Raw genomic sequence first — 12,407 nt, forward strand, 5'->3', positions numbered from 1 at the left:
TTTTCTTTTAAATTAAACCAAAATTGTAAAAAAAAAAAAAAAAAAAGTGAATAAAAATGAAAAAAGCACAAAACAAGATTACTAAAAATTAAACTAAATGAAAATGAAAACAGAAGAAAAGCTAATTGAAAGTATTAATAAAAACTATAATAGTATATAAATAATAAAAAAAAAAAAAAAATGAAAACACATTAATACACTCTTAAATATATAAATAAAACTTAAACTAAAAATATATTATTCCAAACCATTATATTTATTCATTTACTTATTTACTTATTTATTTATTTTGTGAAGCAGAAACAGATCCAACATCCCCCTTCACTGTACTGCATGTAAAGCAGAAGCTTCATCATTTGTTTTTGCACAGAATAAAAGTCAGACAGGTTTGGAAAAACATGAGGGTGAGTAAATTATGACAGAATGTTTATTTATGGTCAAATTACTCTTTTAATAAAGGAAAGATTGAATCTGTACAGGTATAGAGTTTCGTTGGAGAGGATGTATAAGGGAGTTTTGTGTGGGATTATACAGGCGCTTTTCGTCTTCTTTTTAACCACAATTCTCAGTTTCAGCTTTTTGGCAGGAGATGCAGTTGACGGGTATCTGGTGACGAGGATGATAATTGTTGGAGTAACGTCTGGAGATGCTGCGAATGTGATTTCAGGCCTCTGGCAATGCGTTCGGATGACACTGATGTGTCTCATTCATTATGAGAGCAGAACACACACACACACACACACACACACACACACACACACACTCAGCTCTGTGTTACTGCTATTTGAGCACAAAATCAACTGGAGAGCACATTCTCTGGTATTGGGTTAAAGGAAAAATGACAGACTATGTAGACCAGTGCTGAAACTAAAACACTACCAACATTTCTGTTATTTTTTCCTCAGTATTTTTGTCTTGTTTGTCTTTTGTTTCCCTTTTAGAGATATTTTAATAGAGAGTAAATGTACTCTAAAATAGTGCTGTGAAGTCAAATCCCATTTAATGATTCAGTTTATTTGGATGATAAATCAGTTCAGTGAATCAGTTCATAAAATGATCAGAGCTGGGTAGATTACTTGCAAACTGTAATCTGTTACTGATTCCCAGTTACATGACAAAAATTGTAGTTAGTAACGTAATCCATTACATTATACATTTTAGGTAATATAATCAGATTTATTATATATATTATATAATAATATATTATTATATTTTACTTTATATCAAATTAATATTTTACATAACAGGTTTTACTCTAAATTTGCTATAAAATTGAAGCCTTCTGTCTAAAGTTATGTTCCAAATTTGAAGTTGATATGAACAAAATTGAGGTTCCTGTGAAAGTTTATTTAGGGTGTTATACCACAAACAGCCACCGGGTGCCATCCAACCTCCATTGATTTTTTTAAATGCATTTTTCTGTCACAAATGTCTAAATTTCTCTGTCAATATTACTTCTATCACAAAATATGGAATACTGAGACTCAGACCTTTCCAATGATATGTTTGTTGTCAAGATTCTAAAAAGTTTAGATTATAAAAGACCGTAATGCATTTTGTAATAAGACACTTGACAAATAAATACTGTATTTGTTGTGAACTTACATCTAGACTGATGCGCTTCTTCCCTTTGCAGGTTTCCTTCAGCGCGTCGCTCTCTCTATCTTCAGACGGCAGAAAACTCTCACATCCTTCAGCCTTTTCTGGAGGCAAAACCACTAAACACACACACACACACACACACACACAAGTACTGTGAGCACACTACACTGAGTGCACTACACTGAGTACACTACATACAGTAGGGTCCCAAAGCGCGCGCGCGTGTGTGTATTTATCAGTATGTGTGTGTGTGTGTATTTATAGTGTGTGGGGGTGGAGGGTTGTAGGCAGCTGCTAAACTCTCCTCAGAACATACACACACACACACACACACACACATACTCACACACACACACACACACACACACACACACAAAAACACACACACAGTACTGTGAGTACACTACACTGAGTGCAGTAGGGTCCAAAAGTATAAAAAGTGTCTTGTTTAACGGTACAAGTGTCTAAACATTCTTTAATTAAGATACATTTACTCGAGAAGCAAAATGATGAGGATAATAAGTGTTGTTTTCTGAAAACTTAATCAAAATGATTAAAACAAGAACAAGTATCTGCCAATGGGGTCAGAAAAATCCGATTAATTCAAAGGGAAAACAAATGGACTTTTCTGATTTTGTTGGCAGATATCTGGTCTTGTCTCAAGCATAATATTTTAGTATCATTTATATAATATTGTAGTATTTATTCATGTTTTGAATGAGCTTATATTTTTATATTTTCGGTTTTCAGTATTTAATTAAATATAATATATTTTATATATTTACATATAAAACGAATATATTTATTTTTATATGTTCAGTTTTCAGTAAATAATATAATATACTATCATCAAATAAAGCAATTTATTTCCATTTCAGTGTTATTTTAGTATTTATATACTACTGTAGTATTTATTCATAATTTGAATTAGCTTTTTACAGAGTTTAGTATATAATTTTTTACTGTATTTTTAAATCTAAAAATAATATATTTTATTTATATGATTTAATATCTCGAATTAGGTTTTATTTTATATTTCCAGTTTTTATTTTCATTTTAGTTTAAGGTTTAGGAATTTTGTTGTGTGCTTTTGTCATTCTTATTTGTTTCTTATATTTCTATTTAAATTTAGTTTTAGCAATTTTAGTACAATTTCTCACAAAACAAGCCTCCTTATGTCATTTTGCATCTTAAAATCAATGCATCTCAATTATAAGAATGTTTAGACTGGAAAACAGGGCACAAATCCAGACGTTTTGTGTCTGTACTCACCCTGTAGAGGGCAGCGGTGGACCTGCATCTGTCCGTCTTTCAGCTCCTGGAGGAGAAACATGGGAAAAAACACAGAGGAGATGAAGAGAGGAGGTGTTAGTTCAATATACAGCCCAGAAACCACAGGAAAAGCAAACACCTCCATCTGAAGCATTTGCTCCTCAGGGACGCTGAAACGATGACGGCGTCACATACGATTAAATCTAACGAAAACCCCTTCTAACTTCAACCCAAAATAACACAGAAACAATTTTCTTGAGGAGACGAGAGCTGATGTTTCTCTGTGGCGGCTGTTGTGATGATTTGAGACATTATTGTGTTCTCATACTTTACTGACAGGAACATTTTGGGGTTATGTTGCTAAATGAGTTAAATCCAGACATAGGCCGAGATCTGTTGTAAACACCATCAGGAACAGACTAAATCATCTGCTGCAGAAATGCTCAACGGCACATCGCTGTACAGATCCCAACCTGCTCACAGTCGACAACTACCTCAAAAACAACCATCAGATCCACTGAAATCCACCAAAAACCAACCCGAAGCCACTGCAGAAATTAGAAATAGGCAATATTCGCAATGTAGAAGTAGTAGCAGATTTTAAGTCTCTTCTGCTCACCAAGGATGCATTTATTTGGTTAAAAAAATAAAGCAAAAACATAAAAAATTGTGAAATATTATTACAATATAAAAAAAACTGTTTTCTATGTGAATCTCTGTTAAACTGTAATTTATTTCTGTGATGCGCAGCTGTATTTTTAGCATCATTACTCCGGTCTTAAGTGTCACATGATCTTCAGAAATCATTCTAATATGCTGAGAAACATTTCTGATTATTATCAATGTTGAAAACAGTTGTGCTGCCCAATATTTTTGTGGAAACTGTGATTTTATTTTTCAGGATTCTTTGATGAACAGAAAGTTCAAAAGAGCACCATTTATTTGAAAAATAAATATTTTGTAACATAAATATAAATGTCTTTACTCTCACTTTTGATCAGTTTAATGCATCCTTGATAAAAGTATTACTTTCTTCTTATTAACCCCCAAATTAACATTAGTGTATAAATTTTTAAATTTGTAATTCATAAACATAAATCATTTTAAACATCTTTTAATTTGTAATTGAAAATACTTTTACTAGTATAAAAAAATACTCATTTGTAATTTATGCACAAATAATTTTTCACTTTTAAATTTGTAATTTATAATTTACACACAAGTATTTTTTGTAATAATTTGTTGACATAAAATGAAGCAAGACTGAATATCACAATATCACATTGTGAATATAACAATGATTTGAACATGTTTCATGTGATTTTTATTCCACAATTTTAACATATGCTTCAACACAATCTGACAGTCAGGCAATCGACCAATGAGAAGCTCCGAGGGGCGGGTCCAGATGTGTTTTCCATAATCCAATTAGCTGTATTGATATCAGACGGATCCGCCTCCCAGAATGCAACACTGCGATGATTTGCAGCAGCAGGGCAGCCATGTTTTCTTTAAAGTCACATGTCTGTGAACTCATTACCACCCAGCGCAACAGATGCATCCCAGATCTGACCACCCTCTGCATTTTAAAGACTAACACATGGTATTTTATCCATAATGCCGTCACCCACTGAGGCCCTATAAGCAGCAATGTGTGGGCCATATGCTTCATTAAGACAGAGCTGGCTCCAATCCACAGCTGAAGAAAAAACAGGCCCTGGTTTCTTTATTGTGTCAAACTCTCATCAGAGACTGGAAGTGTGCTCAAAGGGCATCTGGAGGCAAATCCACGTGTTCTGACGGCCTAGATCTGTGAAATAAGCATGTGGCGGCTCTAAAATGAGTCTGTGGCGTATCAGTGTGTTTGTTGCCGTTTGTTTCTGCTTCATGCAGAGCGGCTTCAGATGTTTCATATATGATTAACTAAAAGAGGCCAAACCAATTGACCAATTCAACTATCAGCTACAATTAGAGTTTTTTAAAGTTTTAGTCATTTCATGCATATGTATGTATATATGTGTGTGTGTGTATACGCTGCCGTTCAAAAGTTTGGGATCAGTAAAATGTTTTTAAAGGGAGTCTCTTATGCTCATCAAGGCTGTATTTATTTGATAAAGAATACAGAAAAAAACTGTAATATTGTGAAATATTATTGCAATTTCTAATATTGGTTTCCTATTTTAATATACTTTAAAATATAATTTATTTCTGTGACGCAGCGCTGAATTAGTAATTGTCTTTACTGTCACATGATCCTTAAGAAATCATTCTAATATGTTGCATTATCATCAATGTTGAAAACAGTTTTTGCTGCTTCATATTTTTATTGGAACCTGTGATACATTTTTCAGGATTCTTTGATAAATAAAAAGTAAAAAAAAAGAACAGCAACAGCATTTATTCAAAAAAGATTTTTACTGTCTTTACTGTCACTTTTTATCAATTTATCACATCTTTGCTGAATAAAAGTGTTAATTTATTTTATTCGTTTGACCAGTGGTCTATAATGTTTCAAAAGATATCTATTTTAAATAAATGCTGTTCTTTTTTAACTTTTTATTCATCAAAGAATCCTGAAAAATGTATCACAGGTTCCAAAAAAATATGAAGCAGCAATATGTCACACTGAAGACTGGAGTAATGATGCTGAAAATTCAGCTTTGATCAGATATTCACATAGAAACAGCTATTTTACATTGTAATAATATTTCACAATTTTACCTTATTTTTTATGAAATAAATGCAGACTTGGTGAGCAGAAGAGACTTCTTTCAAAAACATTTAAAAAATCTCCCTGACTCCAATCTTTTGTGCACTAGTGTATGCATGTGTTGCCAGTGTATTACAGACAGTAGCTGACGTTCATCTCACTGTGTAGCGAGAGTCTGGCAGTAAGGTCCCTGCCGCTGGTCTCCGTCCAGATCCAGCGGTCAGCTCTGCGCCAAAGCATCTACAGCATCTCACTAATGTTGTAATCTCTGCTTTGGTCTTGGCTTCTAGCTAACCAAAAATACACAGGAGACTCTCACTTCCAAGGATCGGTCAGATCCAGTGTTCATTGAACACACTGGAAAGAAAATTGGTGTAAATGTGTACAACAGCATGCTGTAACCATTTATGCTGCAATACGATAGAAACGATTCAACAACGATAAAAAATGAGAAGAAAACTATTGCAAAATTGCTCATTTGTAGCATTCAAGCATGCATACAAAATCGTAGAAAGGACAAGTTGAGCAATCAAAGACTATATTAAAAATAAGTTGTGAATGCGTCTCTTTGTGCCATTTGATTGTTTGGGGGCGTGCCACAGATGGCCGAAGGGCTTTTACAGTCCAGCGCAGAGAGACTTTTCACCCTGAGGTCAGATGTGAGGCACAGTGTTTTCTTGGCAGGACATGAAGCGCTCCAGAGGTCTCAGAAACAACAGCTGTGGAGCGAGTCTGTTCGCTCATCTGCGTCAGAGGCCCGGCCAGATGTTTGAAGTTCCCCAGGCCTGTAAATCACAGAACATCTCCTGGACTCGTCCAAAGCTCCCTTCTGCTGATCTCAGCCACGGCCCGCTGGAATACCGATGACCCGATCAACTATTTCAGCTCGTTCATTATCTCTCTTATCTGCTTCCTCTGTAAGTGTAACATGCTGATGTTTATCTGCTGGAGAAAATTAGACTCATTCCATCAAACCCACTGCAGAACGAGCTACAGGCCAAAAGCTTCTGGTGTTCAGATTCATGAGCAATTCACTGAGAATTACTTGTCGTTAGTTATGAGATAAAAACTTAAAATTATGACAAAAAGCTGAGATTATTAAAATACTATGTCAAAATTATGTCAGAATTAAAAGGTTGATATAATGACATAAACTGAATTTACTAAGACACTAAGTGATAACTATGAGATACAAAAACTGAACTTACAAAGATACTAAGTGATAAATGAGATAGTCAAAAATTATGAGAAAAAAGTTGAAACGATTTTAAAAGTCATAAATTATGAGATACTAAGTCATAATTATGAGATAAAAGGTAGAAATTATTACATAAAATGCCAAACATACTAAGACACTAATTGATAACTGAGATAAAAAGTCAAAATTATGTCAAATATGAGATTAAAAAAATAATGATGATCTAAAAAGTCATAAATATGACAGGTCATAATTATGAGATAAAAAGTAGAAATTATGACATAAAATGTACTAAGACACTAACTGATAACTATGAGATACAAAGTCAAACTTATGGCATACTAAATCATAATTATGAGATAAAAAGGTCAAAATGATGTAATAATTATGAGATAGAAAGTTGAAACTAATATGAAAAGTCAATAATATGACAGGTCAAAATTATGAGATACTAAATCATAATTATGAGGTAAAAATCAAAATTATGACAAAAAGCTGAGATTAAGATACTAAGTCGCAACTGTGATATACAACTCAAAATTATGTTCGAATTATAAGATAAAATGTTGAAATTATCATATAAAATGTCATAAATATGACAGGTCAAAATTATGAGATACTAAATCATAATTATAAGATTATGAGATAAAATCATGATATAAAACCTGAACTTACCAAGACACTAACAACTATGAGATACAAAGACAAATTTATGACAAACTAAATAATAATGAGGTAAAAAGTCAAAATTATGACATAAAAAACTGAGATTACTAAGATACTAAGTCATAACTATGAGATCCAAAGATACGAGATAAAAAGTTGAAAGGTAACAACTACAAGATACTAAGACATAATTATGAGATAATGATGACATCAATATTTTGACAAACACTCAAACTTAAGACACTAAGTGATAACTATGAGATACAAAGTCATCATTATGACATACTAAATCATATTTATGACTGTTTACTAATGGAATTGTAAAAATGAGACAAAGGTACAAATGTACTCAAAAAGTACATTTTGTGCTGATCCCAATTTGCATGCTGCAATTGCTTCAGTCAAAATGTCGCAATAGTTAGTCTATAAAACTACCTGATTTCCAGCTAATGTTTGTTTAACTGTATACTGTATTCCAGACCAGATTTCAGTGTGCTTTGAAATTATATGGAAGAGAAAATCAAGTGAATCCAGAGTGGTTTATGTTCACTTGATTTTAATTTTCACATATTTTTCTAAATATATTTGGCTGTTATTGAGCTACTAAACAACTAACCAACTTAAAGCCCTACAGTACAAGCTCGTCTCTCTTAATCCTGAAACATCCAGAGGGCCTCTCTGAAACCTCTACCAGATGTTGGGGCGTCTTTATGAGCAGCCCCTCCTCATCCTGGGACCGCAAATGTGCCTCACACTTGAACCTCAGCAGCACCTCTCAAACAGCTTTTACGGGCCGCTCTTAAATGGAGCTGAAGAACACTTTCCTAGAGCTTCAGTGTGGTTTGTATATAATATTTAAAGGTTAGTATGAACACAAGACACAGAGTTCAGTGAGATGGTGTGGTTCAAATTTAGTAAATCCAGCTTAGTTATTCTAGAATGTCAAACTACACTGATCTGGTCGTTCTGAGTTTTTTTTTTTCCTTACACTAATGGTGGATATTTGCAGTCATGAAGAGTTGTATATTAAAGTATGTAAGGCCAAAATAAACACATTATTGGGTGTAATTACTGAAAATCACAATGGCTTCTTCTCTATGCATGGAAACCAATTCTCGCCACACAAGAAAAGAGTCATGCTTTGGTAAACGACATAAAATGTCATAAATATGGGATAAAAAAGTAAGTCAGTTATGAAGAAAAAGTCATAATTATGTCATTAAAAGTTGAAAAAATGATACTAAGTCATAATTATGACACAAAGTCAAAATTATGAGATAAGTCATAATTGTGACATAAAAAGTCAAAATGATAAGAAAAGTCATAATAATCTCATATGAGTGTCATAATTTTGACTTCTCATATTTATGATTTAAAAAATTTTATCCCATAATTATGACTTAGTATGTCATAATATATGACATGCATCTATGACATAGTAAGTCATAATTATGAGATAAAAAAATTAAAAAAAATGAAAAAGTCGACATTATGACATATACTAAGTCATAATTATGATAGTCAAAATTATGAAACACTAAGTCATAATTATGACAAAAGTAAAAAATTATGAGTCATTATCTCCTAATTATGACTTAGTATGTCTTACATTTGACTTCAGATATTTATGACTTTTTCTATCTTAATTTCAACTTTTTGAAAACTTGAAATTATGATAATAAAAGTCATAAATACGAGATGTCCAAAATTAGGACATTAGTCATAATTATGAGGTAAAAAGTCAATTATGATAAAAAAGTCAAAATTATGAAAAAAGACAGTTATGACATTAAAAGTTGAAAAAATTAAGTCATAATGAGATTGCAAGTCATATGAATTATATTTTTGTCAATATTATTAAGTCAAAATTATGAGATAACAGTTTTAAAAAATATATCAAAATCATGGCATATTTTTGTAAACTTTTATCTCACAATTTAGATTATTAGGTCTTAATTATGATTTACCAAAGCATTTTTTTTTTACCAAAGCACATTTTACCTACATAATCTGATGTATTTTTTAAGTGAAATTGGATATTCAAAAGGAAAATATACATATGGTGGAACCATTGAGAGATTTGAACATTGCCAACAGTCTTTACATGACAGCTGTGGACCACAATTTTACTTTGATGAACAAATGCATCTTTAAACATAATGGAGGCTTTAAACATGCAACAGTAGCAGGCAACCTTTTCACTATGTTACATGTAAGATGTGTTTTGTTTCACATACTGTGCAGTATCCAGTCCACTAGTACTCCATTCTTAATTTTGGCCAATAAAAATGCATGCTACACCTAAACAACATCTAAAAGCACTAATGAGGGCTGTGAGAGTGTGGAGTTGAGAAATTGTGGCACTTTAATTTATTATAAAATGTCATAAATACGACAGGTCAAAATTATGAGATACTAAGTCATAATTATGAGATTCTGAGATAAAATCATGACATAAAACCAAGACACTAACAACTATGAGATACAAAGACAAATTTATGACAAACTAAATCTCAAATTAGAATATGGTGACAGTAAAATTATGACAAAAAGCTGAGATTACTAAAATACTAAGTCATAACTATGAGATCCACAGAAATGAGACAAAAAGTTAAAAGGTAACAACTACAAGGTATTCAACGACTAATGAGTGCTGTGAGAGTGTGGAGTTGAGATATTGTGGCACTTTAATTTAATATAAAATGTCATAAATATGACAGGTCAAAATTATGAGATACTAAATCATAATTATGAGATTATGAGATAAAATCATGATATAAAACCTGAACTCACCAAGACACTAACAACTATGAGATACAAAGACAAATTTATGACAAACTAAATAATAATGAGGTAAAAAGTCAAAATTATGACAAAAAGCTGGGATTACTAAAATACTAAGTCATAACTATGAGATCCAAAGATATGAGATAAAAAGTTGAAAGGTAACAACTACAAGGTACTCAACTACTAATGAGTGCTGTGAGAGTGTGGAGTTGAGAAATTGTGGCACCTTAATCATAAAATCCAACCGCTGATTCCAGCGCAGATTAAAAGCCCTTTAAGAGCTTGACCCGTGTCCGCTCTGGAGAGCGTCTGACACACGAGTGTTATCTCTCCAGACCGCTCATCTCTTCAGCACACACTGCGCACGCTTCTCCCGGCTGGGCTGGCAGACCGCAGGAACGGGCTCGCATCCAACATGTGAAGTTTCTCACGGCCGTGACATCGGCCAGGGGTCACCGGGAGGTCAACCGCGACCCCGCTCCTAAAAATACCGCCCTGCTCCACCGCAGGAAGTGAAGGCGTCTGGAGACGGGACACATCGAATGGAGCGGAGCCAATGGAGCGCTGGTGTTAACAGCACACGGACGGATCAGCGCCGCAGGAATATAAACAGAGCACGAGGAAGGGACTGTGTGTATGTGTATATACACCTCATTGTTGCCGTGGCTTCCTGATATTATAAAGGTGAAGGTTCATCTTGTCCATCACCTGTTTATGCAGATCAGTGACGGGAAGTTACTGTGAATCTCTAGCTGAAAAAACAACAAACTAGGCTACAATATTTTGAATATATACCCTAGTGAAAAATAAATACACTTAAATGTATTTGAAATATACAAGTATACTACAAATACATTTTCATATTTATGTACTTAATAAAATGCCCTGCAATTGTACTTTTAGTACACTAAACTGGTATACTTAAAAGTCTGCTAAAACTAATTTTGTACTTAATGCACATTAATTGTGAGGAAGTAGTGCTGAAGTCCAACTAAAGATATACTGAAGTACATTTGATTGTGTTAAAGTGGAACTATTGCAAGTACACTTTAAATATTTTGCATTTAAAGATATTATTCAAAGATCATACAATCCTCATCAAAAGTGACATTAAAACACATTTTAGACTTAATATTAATAAATGTGCATTGTGCACAAATAGTATGCCAAATAATGTTTAATTATCATTTTTATATCAGTAAGTCTCGAGTTATCTGTCAGTAAATATGTTAATAGATTTGAACTATACTTAGTATGAAATAAATGTATTTTTAATTATATTACTTTTTTACTAGGGTATAACCGTCAAATAATGGAATTTCTTTTCTGCATTTAAGTGTCACAAAATGCATGTGATGGCATTACACGGCATCATTTATATGAGTCTAAAACATAGTTAACAGCAAAATTTAACAAAATAATTAAATGCAGAAAATGTATGCCTCGAAGAGATTCAAATGAATCGGTGAATCTTTAAGCCAGTTCATTGAAATGAACCATCTATATAAACCGATTCACTAAAATAAATAAATAAATACAAATAATAAAATAATAAATAATAAGGTGAAGGTTCATCAGTGGCGGGAAGCTGCTCTGAGACTCAAGCTACAAATTAAACTGCAGTTTACTATGATAAACTAGAATAATTTAAATATATAACCATCAAATAATGGAATTTCTTTTTGCAATCAAAGCGGCATTCAAGTGTCACAAAATGCATGTGATAGCATTACACAGCATTATTTAAATGAGCCTAAAACATGGTGAACAGCAAAATGTAACAAAATATTTAACAAAATAATACAGAAAATGTATGCCTCGCAGAGATTCAAATGAATCAGTGAATCTTTTTTAAGCCAGTCCACTGAAATGAACCATCCATATAAACAGATTCACAAAAAATTACATTTAAAAATAAAGTTAAAAATAAATTAAATTAAAAATAATGAATAAAATAAATATAATAAATAATGAATAAATAAAATAAATAAATAAAATAAATAAAGTGAAATATAATACAATATCAATAAAATTAAATTAAAATAAATAAAATAACAATACATAAAATGAAATACAAAAATAATAAAACAAAACATGAATAAAATAAAACATAAAATATTATCACAAATTATAATAAATACAATGTATAAAATACTCTTAAAAACAAAAAAA

At 32.3% G+C, this 12,407-nt stretch overlaps 1 protein-coding gene across 1 annotated transcript in view; it reads right to left on the bottom strand.

Moving 5' to 3' along the window:
- LOC107677643 (protein naked cuticle homolog 2-like) overlaps positions 1-12,407 on the bottom strand; it is a 45,669-nt gene that overhangs the window by 7,668 nt on the left and 25,594 nt on the right. The window contains exons 4-5 of the mRNA XM_016472629.1: positions 2,875-2,920; positions 1,606-1,718 (exon numbers count right to left, since the gene is read on the bottom strand). Of these exons, the coding sequence (XP_016328115.1) occupies positions 1,606-1,718; positions 2,875-2,920 (159 nt within the window). The remainder of the gene's footprint in view (positions 1-1,605; positions 1,719-2,874; positions 2,921-12,407) is intronic.

The sequence above is a fragment of the Sinocyclocheilus anshuiensis genome, unplaced genomic scaffold (genome assembly GCF_001515605.1).
Source record: "Sinocyclocheilus anshuiensis isolate Anshui unplaced genomic scaffold, SAMN03320099.WGS_v1.1 scaffold796, whole genome shotgun sequence".
NCBI classification, from domain to species: domain Eukaryota; kingdom Metazoa; phylum Chordata; class Actinopteri; order Cypriniformes; family Cyprinidae; genus Sinocyclocheilus; species Sinocyclocheilus anshuiensis.